Source organism: Nipponia nippon, unplaced genomic scaffold (assembly GCF_047370975.1).
Source record: "Nipponia nippon isolate SJK-2023a ecotype South Korea unplaced genomic scaffold, ASM4737097v1 scaffold_17, whole genome shotgun sequence".
In the NCBI taxonomy this organism is placed as follows: Eukaryota; Metazoa; Chordata; class Aves; order Pelecaniformes; family Threskiornithidae; genus Nipponia; species Nipponia nippon.
In genome coordinates, this window is record NW_028262333.1 from 7,237,960 (window position 1) to 7,261,096 (window position 23,137).

At 45.5% G+C, this 23,137-nt stretch overlaps 1 protein-coding gene across 7 annotated transcripts in view; it reads right to left on the bottom strand.

Annotated features, from left to right (window-relative positions):
* TCERG1 (transcription elongation regulator 1) overlaps nucleotides 1–17,577 on the bottom strand; it is a 35,347-nt gene extending 17,770 nt beyond the window's left edge. For 2 of the 7 annotated variants that reach the window (XM_087753888.1, XM_087753886.1), the window contains exons 1-9: nucleotides 17,438–17,577; nucleotides 16,033–16,258; nucleotides 11,826–11,978; nucleotides 11,351–11,618; nucleotides 8,373–8,615; nucleotides 4,414–4,476; nucleotides 2,892–3,092; nucleotides 1,498–1,613; nucleotides 293–381 (exon numbers count right to left, since the gene is read on the bottom strand). In XM_087753888.1, the coding sequence (XP_087610014.1) occupies nucleotides 293–381; nucleotides 1,498–1,613; nucleotides 2,892–3,092; nucleotides 4,414–4,476; nucleotides 8,373–8,615; nucleotides 11,351–11,618; nucleotides 11,826–11,978; nucleotides 16,033–16,258; nucleotides 17,438–17,523 (1,445 nt within the window). In that variant the 5' untranslated portion in view covers nucleotides 17,524–17,577. Of the gene's footprint in view, nucleotides 1–292; nucleotides 382–1,497; nucleotides 1,614–2,891; nucleotides 3,093–4,413; nucleotides 4,477–8,372; nucleotides 8,616–11,350; nucleotides 11,619–11,825; nucleotides 11,979–16,032; nucleotides 16,259–16,801; nucleotides 16,894–17,437 lie in introns of all 7 variants that reach the window. The other 5 variants (XM_087753891.1, XM_087753887.1, XM_087753892.1 and 2 more) reach the window with 5 other exon arrangements.
* Between the last annotated feature and the right edge of the window lie 5,560 nt (nucleotides 17,578–23,137).

Below are 23,137 nucleotides of genomic sequence, written 5' to 3' on the forward strand. Positions count from 1 at the left end.
TTGCATATGAAGGGGGCTGGAACACAAAAATCTATACCGGTAACGTACCTCATTGGACTGCAGTTAGCGTGTGGTAGAAAGGCTATACACACACCACTGAACATTACGAGTGCTGGCACAGCGCGAACAGTGTTGGCTGGAGGAATCCAACATTATCTGGGACAGAAGCGTACCAAGAACAGGATCTTCACACACTGTTACTTGTTCTAACTACCCAGCGACCTTCCTGGTGGCTACAGGAAACCATGTTTCAGGGCTGCAGTAGCAGGCCATAGGGAAAATCGTTACCTACCATGGGGTTCCTGGAATAGGAGTGGTTGCAACTGGCTTGGCCTTCTGAGCTGCTTTTTCTTCTTCAGTCATTTCTTCCTCTTTTGGCTCCTCAAGGAAAAAACAAGTTACAGGATTCAGGCAATGACAGCTTGCTAATTACTTATTATAAAGTAACTAACTTGTTTTAAACAAGCAAATGGATTTTGAAACAATGCTAATAAACAGCTCACAATTACACTTCATCCATGCTTAAAATGGAAGTACTCAAATTTCAATACATAGACAGTACCTGCCATTCAAAAATCTCAATTCAGAAAACCTTTAAGCGTTTACTTAACTTTGACTTCAATGAAACCTTATTTAAATGCCTTCATAGATCCGTGTGAATCCTTGAATCAAGGCCTTGAATACAGGGGCAAGGGTGTAGGTTCTCACAAAGAAATTTTGATTTATTCTTAAAATTAATTTACTTGAAAATGAGAAATATAGTACAAAACAGTCAAAAATGTGCAATTGTAACAGAAATAAGCAAACTAGCAATTATCTCAAAAGTAAACAGGGCAGAGTGGTAATAAAAACCAGCAACTGAAGTCTGTGCTTTTGCCTACTAAGCTACATTGAAGGTCACAGAAATCAGTATAAAAGCTTTAATTTTTATTCAAACACCTTAGCATCTTCAAGAACTATGCCTTCTCAGCATGACAAAATGCCTTACAATAAAAAAGTTTGTTTACTGTAACGTAAACACTACAGACATTTTCTAGGACAGCTGTTCCTAACAGACTAAACTTATCAGTTATAGCACATGGAGCACGTGTAAGCTTTTTGTTCCAAAATTGTTCAAAATAAAGGAGTAGAGGAACAGATAAAAAGCTATTAATTTAAAGATTTCAAACATTCAGGACAAGTTTCATTTTTCTGAACACCTTAAAATCAGTGAGAGAACATCATGTCTATGTAACTAGCTAACTTTTTTTCCATGTTCTTACTATCACATACTCTGTATTTTTCTTTTAAAAGTCCTTTTTTCCTTATGTTAAAAAAAAGGAAGGAAAAAAGCGCTATGAGTCCAAAAAGGAAGGCTTTCAAAATCACCCCAGGAATTTAAGAACTCATTACTAACCATGTCTCCTGTCAATATGCCTGGTCTACAGATGCATCCACACCTGTAGGATGTAGGATTCAAAATGGCGATACTGACTATTTGGTTGCAAGGTCTTTTACCTCCTTTATAAGTTCTTTTATAGGTTCTTCTTTTGGCTCTTCTTCTTCTGTCTCCATTGGTAAAGGCTCCTCCGTAGGTTCTTTAATTGGCTCTTTAATCTTCTCTTCCATTTTTTCTAAATAAAGATAGAATTTCCCTTAGTATTATTAAAAAAACCATTATAGAACCACAACAGATTTATTTTTATCAGTATGATTTTCCAAGCACAACAGCAAAACAAAACTTATTTTTCATGTATTTTCACCACTTGCTGTCCTTCTTGGGCTTTACAGTGTCTGCTTATAAAGACATGATTATCTCCTGCACCAAGATCAACTTGGGACTGGAAAATGAAATATTCTAAGGCCGCCTATTAAACAGCTAACTGAAGCGTACTAACAGAAATAGCTAAAACACCAATAAAAATATCAGCCAACAGTTGCAACCAACAGTGCAACACTGAAGACCACTTTCAGATTTGAAATGGTGTTGACAAAAAAAAAGAAATCAGAGAAAATTCATGGAGAATCATCTGAAGATTGCTCTGTACCCACTTAAAAATTATAAAATGTGTAATTTTTACTCAGCAAAATTGATATTTGCTGACTTAGGTGTTTTCACCTCAGTAAAAAGAGACCTATTAGTTAAACCTGAATTATTAGAAAGATGGGTATTAAACTAGCTAACTGTGTAAGTGTTCGGAATTTGTCTAAACAAAGATTTCTCGTTACTGAAAAATTCAGCAGACAATAAAAGGAAGAACTATTTGGGTCTGACTGGATTTGTTTTCCTAAAAGACTATAAATCGAATAAAAGCCACAGGATTTTTGCCCCTTCTTCCTTATTTATGATACAAGAACAATCTCCCTCCAATATAACGCACCCATGGATACAATGAGGATTCAAATAAACACAAGTCACAATATGACCAGACTATGACTTAGGGATGCAGACAGGGGAGGCTATTTATTTTTTCCTCATGTTCCCAGTCTGTTTACATATTTAGTTTTTGAAGATCTGAAATTTAGCATTTCAATGATCTTTGTTCTTCCCTGCTTTACAGTCTCGAGAATAATTGAATTTCTCTCTCACACTATCTTTCTGCAACTGAGATCTTCTCAAACATGTGAGTATGTAAGGTACTTACTTTCTACTGGAGTGGAAACACACATTTACCCAAGTGTCACAGGATTTGGAAGCAACTCTAGAACCAAATACTCTTACAATACAGTGGGAAACAAAGAAACTATAACTTTCAGACTCAAGAGCAATTCAAGTAGATACTTATAACCAGGATTTCGAAATATTCTTAAGGGATTAGAAATGTTCTCGTTCTCATTTTCAAACACAACCATTAATGGTCTAAGCAATTTTGCCTAGTATACAGCTGTATTAAAAAAAAAAAAAAAAATACCTTTTTCTTTCAGTTCTTGGGGTTTTTCCCACGTTGACTCCAAAGTCCTATTGTTGTAATAGTAAGTCTTGCCATCTGCTGTTTTGTACTCTGTCCACTCAGAGACTGCTGTTGCTCCAGCCAACGTAGCAGGGGAAGCAGCAATAGCAACCTGAGGATGGATCATAGGTACAATGGGAGGGGCCATGCCTGGCAAGACACCTGTGTAAAGAAGGAAAAAGAGGGGGGGGGGGGGAAAGAAAAAAGAAAAAAAAAGAAAAAAGGAAAGAACACAGTAAGTGACAATGAAGTACCGAAGAACCAAAACCTAGCACTTCACTGACTTAATTTACAAATAATCAACCTATATAAATAAATTGTTTTAAGAATTAAATTGGAAAGCAATGCATTGTTACTAAATTTCCTTCCTGTGTTTTACAATCAGTAATGCCCATATTACCAGGCAGATTAGACAGGTTTTTATTTTAGACTGATGTGTAATTCTGCACAGCACAAACCTTGTTAGTTTTTAGACATTTCCTTTAATACTTCAAAATTAAGTGCTTTATTCATTAAAAGTCTTTATTAGATCTCTATAGAAAATAATTATTAAAAAAAAAATCTACTCCACTGTTTAATTATGCTGTCACTTTAAGAGATATTCCTGTTGCTCTTGAAAAAAAGACAACAGTGGTTTGAATTTGAGCCATATAATACCAAGCAGAACTCTGATAAATCTTAAATCCTGACTTAAAGAAAGTTAACACTAATTCAGAGCCTTGAATAAAAACTCATGAGAATGAAATAATTTCAGATTGTGTGACGGTTTTGTTTAGTACTGAAGACGATTGGAAAAAACATTTTATTCACATCCTAAAGCAAAATGGCAAGTAAATATCCAAAGATAAGAAAGCCAAAATGCTACATTATCCTGTTATTTCTCTACTCATCCCAACAAAATGGATATACTGAACATATTTTGAATGACAAGTTCTAGAAAAATAGATTGGATAGTACTAGAACTACAAGATCATAATTTCGAGCTTTTAACATTTATATGAAAAAGTCTATCTTTTTAAATAATGGAAAAGCACACATTACACATTGCCATAAAGTATTCTCAGTGACTTTTCTTAAATCCACAATTTGAAAAATGGAAATTTATACTAAGACGCACATACACGCACACCAACATGCGAGCACAATCATGTCACTATACATGTGGAAGTAGGAAAAACAAAAATTCACACACAAGAAACTAATAACTAAGAAGTATGGGCATGAAGAGGTTCACAATTATTACAGAACTCCATGATTACAGAAAACTGTACTGGATTTTTTGTATAAAATAAGCTAACACTAACAGTTATTTGGGAAAGTTATTTCCTGGCCAAATATGATATTTGCATTTATACTGGTTTTAAAAATAAAGATATATATTCATTCAATTGGGGAAGCAAATAAATAAATAAAAGATAAACAACAACATTCACTACCATGCCAACTTACAGACAAAACGAACTAAGATGGTTTTGAAAATTACCGGTCTTGGTGGTAGCGACTGTCTTTACATACGGGCAGCTGACTATTTGCATCATTGCTACACCTGTAAAATGGATAAGCAAGCATGTTGGAAAGCTGCCATTGTATGTCAGCTACCACTGGGAGTCTGGATGCTACAGATTTCCTGCTACAATTTGGAATGCCATTTTCAGCTGGCAAAGAGAAAGCCTCCCGGCAAGAAAATGCGAATCATTTTTGCTCCAACGTTTTATGCCAGATCAAATATAAAACTAATTTTAAGCTGCAGCAACAGTTTCTGCCTACATTAAACCAGCTGTTTAGCAAATTACTTGGATGTCATTAAAAAAAAAAAAAGGAATTTCAATGAAGACTCAGGGGTTTAAGTTCATTCAAGGGGGAACTCGGCTCTCCTGGTAGGGCAGTACACTGGGAAAATGTTCTGCTAACGGTGCTGTTTTCCACTGACAGCCTTTGCTCAGAAAGATCCATCAGAGGAGCAGCAACAAAGTGAAACTAACGGTCTTTGCTATTTTCAGTCTGCTGCTGCATTTAGAAAGCAGTGGTAAGAGTAGAAGGACAGATTTAAACTAGTCAGACTAGCCAGGCATGGCAGGGTGAAAGCCAAGTTCAACCCAGAGGGAAAGCTGAGGTTATGAGGGTCATTACAGAAAGGCTGGGGGGGGTGGGGTGGGATAAAAGCAATGAAGCTGCAAACAGAGGTACACAAAGCTGCACAAGGTCAGTGGCAGCAAACAGTTTATTTTTCATTATCCAGAATGTCACAAGCTGAAAAATGCTCCAAAAGCAGCATAACTAGCCCTCAAAAAGGTAGCATCATGCACTGTTCTGCCTCCAGCTCATTAAGAAATGACATAGAAAGGCCACAAAGAGGGAAGCATCTACTCCTCTTCAATTAGACACAAAATTCAGTAGGAAATTAGACAGGGGTAAGGGGAACGTGTCTAATTCTGTTTCTAAAAACCTTCATTTTAGGGTGTGGAAGGAAACTGTAGAAGTTCTCTCTACGTTGGCCCAGTCTGGACAACTCAAACTCTAAATACTTCAGAAACTTCCCCTTAAATGGTTTCAATACCATCACCTGAGGTTGGAAATCCTCCAGCACAAAGTGAAATTAAACCCCTGTGTTTATAACCAAAGTAATTTCTATTTTTCTTCATTAGAAATCTAGTATGGAAAGCATACAAAAATACTGCCAATTTATTTTAAAAATATTTCTGAGAAGACAGAATTGTAATGTTCTTTAATAATAATTTCAATGAAAGAATCCAAAACTAGTTTTATTTTAAAAAAAGTATGAATTGAGACACAAAAACATTGACTCAAACAGCACTTGAATGAAGAGTTTGTTTAAATTTGGAGGGGGTCAAGTCATGTTATGTACTTGAAAATGAATCTGAAAATTCGTTTTGTTAAGGAAGTTACAGCATGTCTTAAAACTGGGTCAGTATAAATAATGCCATCTGCGGGATCACTGAAATTAGAGATACTGCAGCGCAGATAAGACTTAGCAAATACCCAAGCTGTTTCCTCTGCCAAGTTTATTCTCAAACATACAACTAACTTTTAACGTATGAATTAAGAGAAAGCAGACTTACTTTTTAAGATCTGAGATTACGAGATATCACTAATCAACTCTTCCATTGTTCCGTCTTACTATAGTATAATACAGAGATTAACTTTGAAGTCACTTGACAATGGCATTGTTCAGCTCTGTCTCTGTCACCTGAAAGCAATCTGGCTGATATTATCTAGTGCTGAAAGCCCCAAACATCTATACAGTAAAACCCTGTAAGCATTTTTGATTTCACCTTACACTGCCATGAAGCCATTTTGACTTCTCTTTAGTTCCTTGTTACTGTAAAATATTTTAAAGGGTTCCTTTTCTTTTACAGTGTTTATAAACCATTACAACAAACTCAAGCCAGAATTAGCTGAAAGAAGTAGACTGAATTTATTCTGTAATCAGGCAAAATGACAAATTAGATTTGTTAGTGGAAGCACGCACTTTACTGCTAGGTATTATTCATATGTATTATGGGTTCCACCCAAAAGGTTCATCTCACTGCAAGAACAGGAGAAGAGGCAAGATCTAAGACTTGCTACCAGGAAAGTTCTGAAAAAAATAATTTTCAAAAAAACAAGTTTAAGAAGGAGAAGACTGATGTTCTTGCTCTGTCTTTCCTTCTGTATTATACTACTTACAAAACTTTTTGACTGAGAGCTTATGAAAAAACCCAACCCAAGCACACGCCCCAGTGTATCCATTTTCACTGGCACTCTTCTCTACTGCTCTGACCATCCCCATTTCACCTGACAGTTCACACTTGAGTAGATGATTATATCCTTCAAAGGTACGTAGGGACCCTTCGCTCTATGCTGATCCCTCGCTGGCAATGTCAGAAAGTGCAGTTAAAGACATTCAGCTGACCACCTTTAAGGCTTAACCCTTTTTATTGTTCTTCCAAACCTCCCAAATATACAGACATCAGAATTCTCCCGCTATCCTTCACCCGTTTTTCGTTCAGCCTTGATTATCATGTTCAGAACAGTATTTTTTTCCTGTCTTAAAACAGCGAGTACTACACTGCAATTTCCTTTTCAAGCAAATTACAGATTAAAGTAGCTTCGCCCAGTTATTTTAGAAGACTACCCTAAAAGCAGAGGCAACTAAAAGTTGGTCCTCTCTTCTAGTTAGCAGAACTAATACGCATTTTAACTACTTTGATGCTTACATCCTTTATCAAAGAAGTGTTATAAAGGATTACTTTTCATCCAAGCAATTCGATGGAAGGTAAAGGCCTCCCTTCATACGTGTTGGATCAACATGTTAAAAGGACAGCAGGAAAGAAGTCACCTCACTCAGCTTGTACAGAGAGTCAAAAATATGAGGATGCTGCTCAGAGCTGCTTCTTTGTAATTCCTATCCAGAAACTAACTTGTATCCAATACAACTGCAGTCTCAAACCCTCCTTTGCAACAGAAAATCATCAGCTCTTGGCATATACTTAGTGCTACCGCACACTGAAAAAACATTACTTACTTTTGTACTAGAACAGGAACTCAACTGTATCCATGCAAATTGGAACATGGTGTTTAAGCAATGAGTGGCCTTAGCGACCTCTTAGGAGGGCCTCTGTAGCAATTACACACAGCAGTTGAGTCCAAAATTTTGCCAGCCTAAAATTAGTTCCTTAAGTATCTAAATATTTTATAAAAACTTAAGAATTTAAGAACTTAAGAAAATATGATTTACCCAGGAACCAGTGGGCTGCCATCTAAAATTTCTCCTCAATAGTTTTTATATTCTAAAGCCTATGAATAATACCCTAGCATCTTTAAACCTCAACATTTTGTGTAAGCATTCAGCATCATACTTGATAGCTGCAAACCAAGAGAACTGGAAACACCTAACATCACTCAGGGGTAATGAATCTGAATGGTAATTTTTCCTGCTTATACATATGTTATTTTCTTTTCATTTCTTTCAGCTATAATCCATGTCCTAATAAATATTTATGCACAAGACTTAAGGTCTAAATCAAGCAAGTAGAAAAAATCATAGCAATACTGCAATTAGTAAAATACAGTGCTACAATATTCTCAGTCACATATGGATTCTGTCCAGAAGGTTATTTTTTTTAAAATAGGATGACAAGATAGACGTGCCGTGAAATTAAAGTGTTTAGTGCAATTCTTATATTTTCCTATCATCTAAAAGAAAAAGGTTTACATGTTTAAATGGAGCTGTTTTCTGATAGGTATATCAAAGAACTAGAAGTCAAAAAAATTTCATGTTCTTTGTTAATTAAAAAGTCTGTCTGCTAACCCTGAATTCTTTCAAAAATACTCTGAGTGGAGAGGATTCAGGCAAGTTCCGTACACAGTGGACACATGAGTGCAAACAAATTGACAACATGGACATGTAGCGGACAAGACAATTACAGTTCGCCAATTTACCTGGAAGTGGAATAGGCATGCCAGGAAGGGGGACACGAAATGGAGGTACCATTACTGGTGGAAAAGCAGGAATTGCTGCAGTTGGTTGAGGTACTGCATGAGGAACTGCAGGAGGCAATGTCTGTGGGACTGGCTGGGGTACAGTCTGCACAGGTGTAGCAGAAGGAGCAGAGGTTGAAACACTGACTGATGGTGTGGCAACTGAAACACCCGAACTCGGGGTCTGGTCTTGTGTGGTAGGTGCTGATAAAAAAAAACAAAGAACACCTTGTATCTTAGACACTACAATATATTTGCTGCAAACATACTGGCTCTCTGTTTCCCAACAGACCTTACATAAGCAGATATGCTTAGATATAATCAGCAGGAAGACACTCTTGGACAAAAAAAAACGCTTGCCTTCTCTGTAACATCAAATATCCACAAAAAAAAGTCAATTTCAAATTTTACTTTGTCCCATTCTTTACACCTAAAATAAGTCTCTATAGCAGTAGCAAAGGTGTACCAAAGGACAAATAGAGCCTCTGTATCCCTGTTCAGAAATATAGAAAGGAAATGTTACAGAGTTTCAAATGGAAAAAGACTGTCCTTATGTTAAATGAACACAGGTTCTGCTTTTTAACAACAATGGCAGCAGCATGTGCATGACAACAGTCTGTCTAAAACTATGCTTTTTAAGGTGGGATCCAAGAATGGAAAAATGTCGATAAAAAAATGTGTAAATAAGCAAGGAAAAGGAAAGTACTTTTGTTCAGAAGCTGCAAGAACTTTCTTGGTCTTCAGTGCCTCCCAGTGGGAAAATACACTACTAGCATTCAATTCCACAATCCTTGCAGCATGATTGAAATCGGCACTTAACCGAGAATAAATAGTGCCGTGTATCAAAGCACTGGCAAACAGGAACTATAGGCGTGACTGATTAAACTCATTGACCAGCCTTGCAAATTTACACTGTAAGATTTGGGGGAGGGGGAGGAGAAACTGTTGTAAAAATGAGCTAATTTAAAAAACAAACAAACATCCCACACCAGCTTATGACCACATTATACATGGGCATACTGTGCATTTTCTTCAGTATTTAATGACTACCAGAAGCACTTCCAACAACGTACCAGTATTAACATATTTAAATAAAGATTTTTGATCTGTTGTTAAGTGTTTCAGAAAGGGTGAAAGTTCTTAGCACTGCCTAAAATTTAGGGAAACAGAGCAGACAGTCAGTATGTGATTTGTTTTAAGGCCTAAGTCAAATCAGTACCAGACAAGAATGAAGCTCAGCCAGAAGTCCCAGGTTTTATAACAGGCCAAGTCTGAGAGTTATACAATTATTTTAAATAAAATTTTATCACCTAGGCACAGACACCAACAGTAACAGTTCTTGAAAGCAAAGACAAAGTTTAGCAGGTAGAAGTGGAACAGACTCTCAGCGTTTGATATTAGGAAATTTTGCTTCAGAGAAGGCGCATAAAGTGCTATTCCAAAAGCAGGATCAGTTCTCAAAAGCCTGGCATTAGGCCAGAAGCCAGCATTCACCTCCTGCCTGATTCTTGTTACTCAGCAAAATGGTTAGAATAGACCATATTTCAACAAAGCAGCTGAACGTAGTACTAAGTTACCTTTCAAATTAATTAAAAGCCCTAAAATGCTTTGGGCAATGTAAATTATTTGCTACTCTAATGAACTGTCCTCCCTCCAGTGTTAACTGAAAGTATAATTTGAAGGTTGCCTAAATTTGACTCCCTTTCATACACAGATCTCCAAAGTGTGGGTTAAATGGTGAGTTAAGCTTGACTTGTCTCACCTGTTACACGAAAAAGATAAAATAATTCCAGGGGATGCAACTATACACTACAGCTGGTGTTAAAACAGTTCAGCAATTGCTCATCTTCTGCATACTCTTTGGCCTGACTCTGCACACATTTTTGCCAGCGCAGCTACAATGATCAAGACCGTCAAACAATAGGATTCCTGATGAGCATAAATGTTGTGCTTTCAGTAGCCCTGCATGTAGACAGTAACACTAATCAAACTGTTCCTTAACAAGCGTACCTTGCTTCCTTCCTGCTAGGTGATCTTACTCATTGTTTGCTGGTGACACACGCGTGTGCAAATAGTGCATAAGATACATCTCTATGTAGATGCTCTGCACTAGAGGCACTTTGTTAGCATATACATGCCAAAGTACAGTATAAATCATACTATTTATATTATATGCAGATACCATGTATAAACATGCACTATATGTATGCTGCATAAATTCAGTCCCCATTCCTCTTGCGGTTCCCTCAGCTGGCAAACCCTTAAAAGCAAAGGCTCAGCCCATGTAAACAGCAATAATCTTCAGACTATTATTCAAAGGTCATGAGTGAACAATAATGGCTCTAAGGACTTTCTTTTTCCTCTTTTGTGCAACTCTAGCAAATGGGAACTTAGGAGGCTTAGTCAGAAGAGTAACGCTAATAAAAGTAATACACCAGAAGAAGCTCTATTCTGCAATCAACCAATTCTCTGCAGCCCAGGAGCAGCGCTCAAAGATCCAGCCTCTTAAAGCAACTGATGCTATTCTGGAAACAAAGAGAAAATTGCTACAACTATAACTCCTACCTCAGATTAACTTTTCTTGTGAGATACTTTTAAAAACAATTTAGCTTTATCTATAGTCAAAGGGAAATGGACACATAATAGCTCTGAGATGATAACAGCAGAAGAAAAATATACAAAGACCTAAAGAAAAAGGGTTGCATACTGATCTAGTATTACTCTCCTGAAGTAACTCTTTCAGACTGGGGGGGGGAGGGGGGAAGGTTCGCATGGAAGGGTCTTCTAGATTAAATACTATACTTTAAACTCATACTCCACTTTATGTTGAAACAACTTCCTCCTGGATACCAAGTTTTTGCTGCAGTAATTCCCCAAAGCAGCATCCCCACCATCTGTTCCCCACCATCGCAAAGCTTGAGAAACACTCAGTTACTCACTGGAAATCGTCTGTGAAACTGAAGTGGCTGTGGTTGTGGTAGAGGTTGTGGAGGACTGAGTACTCGAGGATGTGGATGGAGACGCTGCAGATGCAGGGCTACTGGTGGTCGGTGTGGAGGCACCTACTGCTTGCGCCTGGGCCTGGGCTTGCGCCTGGGCCTGGGCTTGCGCAGCCAGCATCGGCGTCAGCTCCGACTGCTGAATAACTTTGACCCCATCTGGCTTAGTCCACGCTGACTCACGTGTACGCGCGTTATAGAAATAGACCTACAATTTAAGAATGTCACCATCAAACAACTGCTTATCTGGAGGAGAAACACTTATAAATGGTTCAGTTCCTCCTGTTTTAAAAAATAATTAATAAGAGGATAGACAAGAACATAGGATTTGACTACAGTGCAAGACTGTGTATGACAACATGCTCACAACAGCAGTAAACACCCATTACTTCATTGTTTCTGGTAACCATCTTACCTTGCCATCTGGAGTTTTGTTTTCTACCCATATCTCTTCAGCTGGGGGCATTGCTGGTGTTCCAGGGGCAGTGACAGGCGGCATTCCTGGAGGGAACATCATACCAGGAGGTGGTGGCATGCTACCCATGGGAGGAGGCATAAATGGTGGTCTCTAAAGGCATATAATAACAATAATAATGATGATGATAATAATAATAATAATACAAATTTCAAGAAGTTTTCCTTTATTAGAGCACCAACAGACAGTGCAACTATAGCAAGGTTAACTCTACCAGTCTTGAGAGCTTCTTTAACAACCTAATGCTTCCAGCTCAAAGGATGTGCTTCCTGACAAGCCACCACCTATGGCAGAACAGCTGCAGTAAGCATTTCACTTCTGAGGTGCTAACATAAATGCAAAGCATCAGAAAAAAGTGGCATGAGAAGAAGTGGAGTGAGAGAAAGCTCCTCTCCTGAAAAGGCAAAAATATCCTAATGTAAGAAAGAATGGAAGAACTGTTTCTGAATAACTGCCACTCAGACATTCCCAGCTGCGAATCAAATACACCACTGAACAGTTACACAAGGACTTTCCCATTGAAGAAATATTTAAAAAAAAAAAAAATTATAAGCAAGCATCCAATTTATTAGCATAGCAGTGGATTTCATTACAATCCATTATTCTTCTCGATTTCCCATTAACTAAAATTCTTACTAGTGCTAATTAAAAAAAAAAAAAAAGAAAAATACCAAATTACATTTTCATTATTGCATCATCATAAGACATCCAGAACTGCCCTGCACACCACTGCTACCTGAACACCTGCTTTCAAATTCAAGGAACATTAAGTTATTTTATTGTACTTCTTTGTTTGGACTGTTCTGAAATGTCCTGCGTATAACAAGTATAGTGAATACTTCCCTATAAAAAAGAGAGTCAACAAAATCCACCGAGTTCTTTAACTTATACTGCATACACCTACAACTGACCTAATTATCTCTGTCACTCCAGTTCTAATTGAGCTTGTAATGCAAAAGACTTCCTCTTCGCAAAGGCAATGCCAAGACAGCTCACTGGTACAAACCTTCTAGCTCTGCACTCAGAACCGACAGGCCCGAGAGCGAACCGCACACACACAGCAAGACTAGGACTCTGCTGAAGCTAGGATGTGCGCAGGAAATCCAGTGTCACAGAAGCAAATATTAAGGTAACTATAGCCTTTCTTTCCTTCCTTATTTCTCCACAGCTCCTCCATCTGGCCACAAGACGATCTTCCTCTCTACCGCTCTAAAATCTGTAAAAGAATCTAGTAGAGCTCCCTTTTTGCCTGCTGTTGCTGCTTTCCGAACGTGGTGGGTTGACCCTGGCTGGATGCCAGAAGCCCACCAAAGCCCCTCTGTCACTCCCCCTCCTTAGCTGGACAGGGGAGAGGAAATATAATGGAAGGCTCATGGGTCAAGATAAGGACAGTTTAATGAAAGCAGAGGCAAAGGCCACACATGGAAAAACAAAAGGAAAACAGAAAGATTTTATTCTCAACTTCCCATCAGCAGCGATGTCCAGCAACCCCCCGGGAAGCAGGGCCCCAGCACGCGTAGCAGTTGCTCCGGAGGACAAATGCCATAAAAACAATGAATGCCACACACACACCCCCCCTTCTCTAAGCTTTTATTACTGAGCGGATGTCATATGGTATGGGATATCCCTTTGGTCAGTCTGGGTCAGCTGTCCTGGCTAAGTCCCCACCCAAGAGACAGCCTTGATGCTGCATGAGGACCGCTCAGCAGCAGCCAAAACACTGGTGTGTTATCAACACCCTTCCAGCTATTGATACAAAGCACAGCACTACGAGGGCTGCTACAGGGAAAATTAACTTCATCTCAGCCAGACCCAATACACCAAAAAAAAGGGGGTTAGACTATTCCGGGGCATTCCAGGGAGCGAGGGGGGGATGCCAGGTGTACAGCCAGGGATCCAGAACACCCTTCAGCTCCACTGAAGCACACCTCTCCTTCATTTCTACCACAGGACCTTCCAACATCATGTCTTCCCTTGCACCAGAAGCAGGACGAGAAGCTAAAAACCAAGCACGCGGTGCAAAGCAGAGCACAGTGCTAACATGGCATGAAAAATTTAGACATGCTTGGTGCATGGATTCCATGCATGGTAATGCATTGTAGAAGACATGCTTACTGCATGGCATGACAAACCAGCTATGATGCAAGAGCCGAGAGCTGAAGCACATTCAGAATATAAATCAAACACATAAATCAAGGAGACATCAGCTGCTAGGCTTGGGGCTTCAATTAACTCTGGCTGATTCTTGAAACTGCAAGAAGGAAACAAGGTCCTGTTTTCCCCTCTCAGTCTGAGTTCCACTGCACACTCTGACACTCTTCATTGCTTCAGAGCTTTCAAGGCAACGCATGGGCACCTGAATATTAACACCAAGAGGGAAAATGGGATCATAAAGCACCAGAACAAAGGTGCAGTAGGTGAAAATAAATAAACTTAAGCTGAGCATGAAAACATACCATAGAACAAGGCCCCTAGTACTGAATGAAAGGAAAAGATGACATTCGAGGTGAGTGGGGCTGTTTACACCCCTCAAAGGTACTGTTTCAGTCTTCAGTGCCACAGGACTTTTGTTCAGCTGAGAATGTTTCAATGAAATGAATAGCTACTTCACACCTCCCTGAGCACTCCAAGTTCTAACAAGAGGCTTTATGTTCCAGACGGAAAACATGCACTGGTTTCTTCTTGAAATCTTGTGCTTGGGATGATGACAGCACACAAAATTAAAACTACAATTTGTTGTTAGTTTATTTCAGATGAAGTCCAGCTTAAGCCCTTGTTCCTGCTTCTTTCCTTTCTCTCATACCGCTCCCTCCATTTCACACAAAGCTGTCTGCAGAGCTATACAGTGAACCAATCTGCATTAAGAATAATGTGGAAAAAAGCTCCCATAGCCCTGCTGCCAAAAAACATATGCAACGCAGGGCCTAAAATACCACAAAATAACCTATGTCAGCATGTTCTTTTTCCATCTTGCCCACATCCCTACATTTTAAAATAAATTTCACAGCACTAAAGTTTTCACTATTTTATTACAAATAGTGGATTTAAACCATTATTTATAAACCACATAGTACTATTCACCTCCTTATAGGCCCGCCTGCAGTCCCACACAGTAATTACACTGCCTTAGTAGCACTGTACTCCTACCACTCTATTGAAACAATACATTTCTTATTCACAAATGTGTTGTACCTTTCAAACCGTCCAAGTCTCTGAAAGGTAGGCAAAAGAACTCAAACATACATCACCATGAAATGCAGACAGAAATCTACCTTACTTGACCTCAACAGGCTCATACTATCTCTGTAGGTGCTAGGAATGCTCTAAGTTTTAAAAAAACAAAGCGCCACAACAACAAACATAAGACAAAGAGCATTCTCCCTCTGCCAGAGTAAACTTATGTCAGCACAAGGACCACCTGCAGCTGCTCCAGTCAAACACTAAGCCTGCTCTTAGGGTTTTTTTCAAACATTAAAGTTTTCTTTGTCAGTGTGTTGACAATTTTGGTGCATAACTAACAATGCATCCTCCTGAGCACAGTGCTGAAGCAAAACATACCTGGTCACTGATTATATACCTGCTTCTCAGAATTGCTACCTGCCCACCTAACCAATCCCTTGGTGATCAGTAATAATAAACTACTGCAGCGATGGCAGGTGTGGCTCATGCTGGAACCCACACAGAATTCAGCTGCACCTTCTCTGTCAGTCTTTGTGCGCATCCATCGTTACCGCACTAAGCGAATAGAGGCAGAACTAAGGTAAGCCTGGAAGGCTGATGTACACTTCACATGCCTGCTTTGAGGCGTTCACAAATCCGAGCACAGCCGAATCCTGCATTCCGCATGGCCACAGGGCGCCAACACAAAATCAGGTTTTAGTAAATAAAGACTCTGTTGGTGAGCGTATCCTAACGGCATAATTGATTAATTTAGAATTGCCTCAAGGAGCTAAACAGAAGTTGCATTTACATACCACAGGTATGCATTAGTTTTACAATACCATGCACGAGCCTTATGTTTTCATCATGCCCTGCTATTTTACAGCCATCTTAATGCCTCTCCTCTTATTATTTCCACACGTGAAAACAAACAAGAAAAATCCCTAAATCCCAACTCAGCAAACCAAGAAAATCTCCCATTCTTTACCTGTAAATGTGGAGGTCCCATTGGCGGAGGAATCCCTCCCGGAGGTGGCATCGGAGGCATGTTTGGATCAAATGGAGGACGTCCAAAAGGGGGGCGAGGTGGTGGAGGAGGACCTCGCATCATACCAAAAGGTGGAGGTGGTCGCATGAGAGGCGGTGGGCCTCTCATGACTGCGTTTGGTGGGGGAGCTGGGCCACGAAATCTCAGTGCTTGCTGCTGTGCCATTCTGTGGATAAGGCCAAAGGGAAACAAAGCTTATTTTCTTCTGCTTTTTAGCTGCAGGAAAAACAATTCTTACAATAAACAAGGAAAAACCCTAAGAAAAATCAAAAGGGTGTGGAAAAAATGCCACGTTTGAATACACAAAGTTAAAGTGTGTAACTACTTCAATAGTTTCTTTCCCTTTGCAATTCGAGTTCATTACTCCTCAATTGTTAATTTTTATTCATGGAAATGAATACCCTAGAGTTGGGATCAGGGTAGGCAGGCATTGTGGAAGCACATCCAGGTCTGCCAAAGCTCCTTCAACACGACCTGCAGCTCTGATTTCTGTCTGCACATACATCCTAGACTTCTCAAGCAATGGCTGTCAATCGTGCCAAAGGTTTTAATTATTCTGTAGTATCAGTGTCTGTCAGGACAATCTACATCCTTCGCATTTGTGACCTACGGTAGGGTTTGAACTCTGACCATCGCACTAAGCCCACTGTGCCACCCAACCCTCTACGCGGGGAGCTTTGTAAATGTATATATATAAAAAAACGTTCACCTTTGGAACCAACAAACGCTCTTCTGCTGCTCTCAGGAAAACAATTTTGCCCACCATTTAGTGCCAGTGCAATACCAATGTTGGCATGATGACTCAAAATTGAAAAAAACAAAGGTTATGAGAAGGTGAACGGCAACACACACGCGGCTCAGCACCCAGACCGCAGGGGCAGCCCCTGCTCCTGCTGACCTGGACTGCAAGCGGCGCGGAGAGCCCGAGGGGCAGGCGCTGCCCGGCGGGAGCTGGCAGCGGGGACCCCGCCAGGCGCCCCGACCGCCCGCCGCCGCTCCCCGGCAGCCCAACTCCGCGCCCGAGAGCGGAGCCGCGGCCCGGCGGCCCCGGCCCGGCGACGAGGGCTCGGCCGCCCCGGCGGGGCCCGTCCCAGCGCCGGCCGCACGCGGAGACAGAAAATGGAGGCGGCGGGAGTAGCTCCCGCCGGGCCGCCCGCCCCGGCCCGGCCCCGCCCCGCCGGCCGCGCCCAGGCCCAGGCCCGCTCCCCCGCCGCCGCCGGCCGCCGCCCGCCGGGCGCAGGCCGGGCCCGCGCTACGGGAAGGCCGCGGAGGGCCGGGCCGGGCCGGGCCGGGCCAGGCCGCGGCCCCCGTGAGAGCCCGCCCCTCGCCCGCCGCCGCGCGGTACCTGAGCTCGCTGCCGTACCGCTCCGCCGCCGCCTCCCCCTCGCCGCCGCCGGCCCCCGCGCCGCCGCCGCCGCCCCGCTCCGCCATCGCCGCCTCACAGCGCCGCCGAGCCCAGCCGCTGCCGCTGCCGCCCCGGCCAGGCCCCGCCGCGCCCCATTGGCCGCCCCCCACGCCCGTCAGCGGACGCGGGGGCGGGCGCGCCCTGCCATTGGCCGCCGCGCCCGCCGACTTTGAATGGGGGAAGCCAGGCGCGCCGGGATTGGCTGCGCGCGGGCGCCCCGCGCCGCTTGCGGCTCGGGTCACGTGAGGCGTGACCCGGGGAGAGAACCGGAACTGACCTCACGTAAGACAGAAACGGCCGTAGGGGAAAAAAAAGAGACGGGAGCGGCATCCAATCAGCGGGCGGAACCCCATGCACCAATCACGGCCCGCAGGCGGCTGCGCGCTCCCAACCAGAAAAGCCAAATCGGAAGCGTCCCGCCCCTCACGTCCCAGGGGCGGGGTTCGAGCAGCAGCCAATGGCGGGGCACAGGGGTGGGGCAACGAAACCCAGTTACTGGGCAGCAGCCAATGAGCGGGCGCGAATGCAGCTGCGCACGTCCTACCCCAGCGCCCCGCGGCCGCTGGGGGGCGCTGTGTGCCGCGCGGGCCTGAAGCGGCGCGGGGCGTCGGTGGCGGCGAGGCCCCCTCCAGCGCCGGTCCTGGCCCCGGCCCCGGCCCTGTGGCCGGCGGGGCGAAGGCGGCTCCTCCCGCCGGGCCCCTGGCGCGGTCAGGGCCCGTCGGTGCCCGGCTTTGCCCAGCTCGCTCCCTGCTGGCGGCGGTGCCCGCGCCCGGCTGCTCGGGGAGCCGCAGGCGGCACGCCGCACGGTCTGGGCGCAGAAGCGGAGGGCGTCCCGGGCGCTGCCCGGCCGGCGCCTCAGGGGAGCCGGTGGTTTGCTCCCGTGGCCGAAAGCTCTGCAGCTCCAGGTGGAGGTGGTGTGAGCCAGCCCGCAGCCCGACGCAGACCGCAGGATCCCCGGCACCGGGGCTCCCCGCAGCGAGGGGCCGGAGGGGCACGGGGGGCGGCTGCGTGCCCTCTCCCCGCTACGTGGACGCGTCTGCTCCAGTGCTGGGGTCTTTGGGGCCGGCCCCAGCCGGGACAGGGGCACGCAGCGGGCAGCAGAGGGTGAGGGGCTGTCGCTGGGTCCCTCTGCCGCCGTCGGCAGCAGCTCGATAACAAGGCGCTGCAGCGGCACCCTGCTCCGCCTGGCGACCCCGCGTCCCTACTTGGCACAACTGCCGGCAAAAGTCCTAATGTAGGCACGGCTGCACTGGCAGAAGGTCCTTGAAGATGCAATTATACCAGTAAAGCCTTGTTTTGACAGGGGTAGCTTATTTCTCCTGCTGGAATTTGATTTGCCATAACAGCACGTGGCTGCATTTGTAGTAAAAAACCTACCAGCGCGCCCAGTGTGTGTGGAGCTGCTGCTGGGGCTCCCTGGCTGGGGCAGGCAGCAGGGTCCTGGCCCCAGAGCCTCCCGGGAAACCCACAGCTCTGCGGTGTGCTGCAGGGGCTGGGCTGGGGCGGCGAGACCCCTGCGTGGGGGGACCAAGGGGGCTGAGACGCAAGTTGTGGCAAACTGAAGTGTGGGCAGATGGGGGGGAACATGGCACGGGAGGGCGAAGGGCTGCTGTGCCCGTGGTCGGGCTGGAGCAGGAGAGGCACGAAGCACACGGCTAGTGCCAGCTGCCGCACTGCAGCGGAGTGCCCTGTGGTGCCCCACGGACTTGGAAACGAGAGAGTTCATGCTGCGCTGTGTTTACTGCGGGACTCGTGGAGACACGAGTGGGTTCCTGCTGCCCTGGGGAGATGGGGAGCCCCGCTGCGGTGGCAAAGACCGCCAGGGAGGTGGCTGCGGTGGGGCCAGATCCGCAGCCCTTGCTGGGAGGCAGTGTTGGCAGGGTCCCCTGAGACGTGGCCCTCAGGACTGCCCGGGGAGCCTGTGGGCAGGTAACGAGCTGAGGACTCATTACGTCCAAGTAACGTACATGAGAAATCGGTCAGTGAAGGAAACGCATTTTCAGTTCAGGCGCCCAGTCCTGTTTGTTTTATGGCCTGTGTAACTGAAACACTCAAGACACGAGAGAACAGTTATTCCTGTGAAACACTTGCTAGCCCTGACTTGTCAGGTGAGGACTGAGAAAACTCTATGAGTAAAGCCTGCAGTAACCGACTGCAGAAGCTCGGAGCTCAGATATGGCACTGATGTTACGTTTGAGACGTAATGAGATATAAAATATTCTGTTGAAAAGCCTCCTGCAGCTGAATTACATGTTTCAAAAAAAACCCAACCAACCCAGAACAACAGGGAAGCAGATCTTTCCCCCCTGCAAGGCCGCGTTTCGTGTGCTGGGGAACGTCACCACCCCTCCCGCTGTGGGGAGGACGCCGGGAGCCTCGCTGAGCCATCGGGTCTTTCCATCTCTAACTGCTTTGATTTTGTGATCCCACTTTTCCCATTCCTCTCTTTCTGTCAAAAAAAAAGACCGGACTTTTCTTAAACAATAAAAATAATCAGAATTACTAAGGGACCTCTTGATGGTGCTGTGCTAAAGAGATTCGTACATACTCTGATTTTGCTGCTCGGTTTCTTTATTCATGCGTTTTGCTTAAAGTCACTGCCGCCGTGAGGATTTTTGACAGCTCGGCAGGTGGCTGGGGCTCCCCGGGTGCATGTGTGCCCCGCTCCATCCCAGCGTGTCCCCAGCCCGTCCTGCCCCCGAACCTGGGTGGCAGCGGCTCGGGGGGCCGGGGGTCCTCCCTGTTGCCTTGGCCCCTCCGAGGAGCCGCGGGAAGGAGCTGGGGATAACCACCGCTGGCTCTGCCCGAACAGCGAGATGCACGGTGCCTGTCTCTGCTCTGCGAGGGGAGAGGAGATGGAGCCGGGAGTCCCCACCCCGCGTCCCCCCTCGCCAGCGCTGCGAGCGATCGGCGCTTTCTGACGGCAGGAGATTAAAACGTTTTTTGGACATGATAGCTTAGATCCTCCCCAAGCAGTGGGGCTGTCTGTCTTCCACTAGCATCTTTCATCCCCCTTTTCATCTGTTTGTTTCAGGATTGTCTCAATAATTTATTAATTACAGGCTGGCAGATAGGAGCATCTGCAAGGCCCTTTCCCGTGTGCGGGGAGAGCTGGCCCCGTTCCACGCAGAGCCCCGTGCTGCTGTCCCGTGGCCTCCCTTACTGCTCAGCTTTATTTTCTCAAAACATTTCAGCCAGTAATCCTCAGACTGTGGCTCTTTCAAAAGCAATTAATTGTGAGCTGCAAAATGCGAGTCGTTTTGATGAATTTGATGGCAGCTACCTATTCAGCAGGATGTGGCTTTTGGAAGTAGTACAATTTATTGCGCTTAATATGTACTTTCCCTAGATTTCATTCAAAATCTGAATTGTAATAATGCAAGTCGCTGTTTGGAGGGACACCCTCACTAATTAACCAGCAGAGTAGGCTCTAGGAGTGCAGATACAAGAGGGGACCCATGAGCCGCAGCCCCTGGACACGCTCACGTCAACACCAGGGCTGCTGCAGAGCAGGACCTCGCCAGTACTGGCTCGTTCATCTCCTCAGGAAGCCTGCTCTCCGGGCTGGGAAGGCACCGCTGGTGGTGCTCCCTGCGGGAACAGGGCTGCGGTGAGCACTGGGTCTGGGGATAGATCCCTCCAGGGGAAACCCAAACCTAAACCGACTCCAGTGGTCCTGGATCTGCTGATGTGGTGGTGCCAGTGTAATGTCTTTTAGGCCAGCTGGGTATCCAGACAGTTTTTCAGAAAAGTCCGCGGCCAGGGCTCCCGCAGCAGCCTGGTTTCCCCTCTCACTGGTCCGTCCCCAGGCTCGTTGCTCCAGGGTGGCTCGGAAGCTGCTGGCTCCACTCTGCCACGTGAAGCCACAGAGCTGCTGCCGCTGCTGCTCGAGAAAGAGCATTCTCTGTGGAGATTTTTAAACTGTAAACCTTTTCAAATGTTTAGATCTCTGTAATTTTTAAAGGACTATTTCTTATGTGGTCCGACTTCTCTGCCAGGCATACAGGAAGGACACTTGAAATTTCACATTTTGGATACTCCCTCTCCAATCTGCCCAAGTTCCCAAGGTCCAAAGCGAGTGGCCTTTTTCTTCTTTGCAGCTATGTGACATAAGCTGATTTTCTTCACTTTCCTTTGGTTTCCTCTGGCAGTGTCACAGCCCTGGAGCTGCAGTGGACTCTCACGAGGGCAGGCGCCCCGCACCACTGCAGAGCGCTGCCCCCCGTCCGTGGGGCTGCGATTGGCCGTCTGGTTCTGCAGAGACGCTGACATCTTGTCATTCTTTTTTAATTTTTTTCAGATTTCAGGTTGAAGTGTGATGTCGAATTAAAAATTTTGCCCTGGGCTGTCTGCAGGGCCTCTCGGCTGCTGCAGTGCCAGCATCTGCCGGGGAGACCCCCAGGTCTCGTGTCGGAGGGCGGCAGCCCCGAGCTGGCGCCGGGCGGCAGAGCGGGGGAGGCTCCTGCCGGTGCAGGCGAAGGCGGCCTTCGCTTTCCCAGCTCCCTGCTCGGCCTCGCATCATTTGACCACTCCTCGCAGAGGTGCGCAGGGCCCAGGGCAGGTCCCCGCGGAGGGAAGGTCCCTACAGGGACCTGGCCCAGGGATCAGCCTGACTCCAGCCCGCCCGACTGCCAGCCATCAGTTAGCAAAAGCACGGCACGGCTTTGGCAAAGGGGAACACTGCGCGCTGAGTCTGGGCATCCCTTGAAGATGCTTATCACCGAAAAGAGCAGCTCTTGCAAAGCTGAGGGTGAGGCAGCCGCAGCACAGCCCTTGGCCAGCACCGTCGGCAAACAAGACACCGTGTATATGTTCAGCATCTGCTGAACTAGCGGGGCTGGGCGGCACGCATGGTCACGGGGCAGGGAGAAGGGAGCAGCCATCCGCACACCACCTCTGCCTGAGGCGTCCCCTGGGGTCCCATCCTGCAGCCCTGCGGGGGTTAATGGGGGCTCCCCCAGGGCTCGGCCATGGGCGCAGCAGACGCTGGCTGCGGAGGGTGAGATAAATAGAAACGCCTTGGACCGTGGCTCTGACTGGGATCCAGTCCTCGCTCTTTCGGTAATATACCCGTTTTTTCTCCTGATGTTTTTTTTTTTTTTTACGCAGAATAGCAATGATTAAAACGGTAATTGCCTTCACTCTGGCTAATTGCATTTCACAGCGAACCTATTTGTAGAACAATCCTCTCATACTTTCTGACTATGAGGCTATTAAACTAAGGGCAGAAAAAGGAATTTATGGTTGTGGTTTTCTGTGAGGTTTAAATAATTATTGGGTTTGGAAACTATACCTTGGAAACGCAGAGGAAGGAGCAGTCTGAAGGAAGCCCGGGGAGCCAGCGATGGGGAGTCCAGCCCCTCGGCGTGCCCGCTGCAGTGGTGGCACCCACCATACCACACCACATTGCACCGCACCGCTCACCACCCACCCCTCTGTTTCTGCAGCCCCAAAAGGGGATAACGTTATTTAAACCCTTCAGTAACCTTGCGATGGGGCTCCAGAGGCGCATTTAGGGCTGAAATCATGGGGCTGGCCACCCCCTGCCCCATGTGCAGCACGTGCTCGTTGCGCCCCTCCATCGGCCACGAGTGCTGTGTGTGTGCTGTGCTCCTGCTGGCGGCGGGGCTGGGGCTGGCC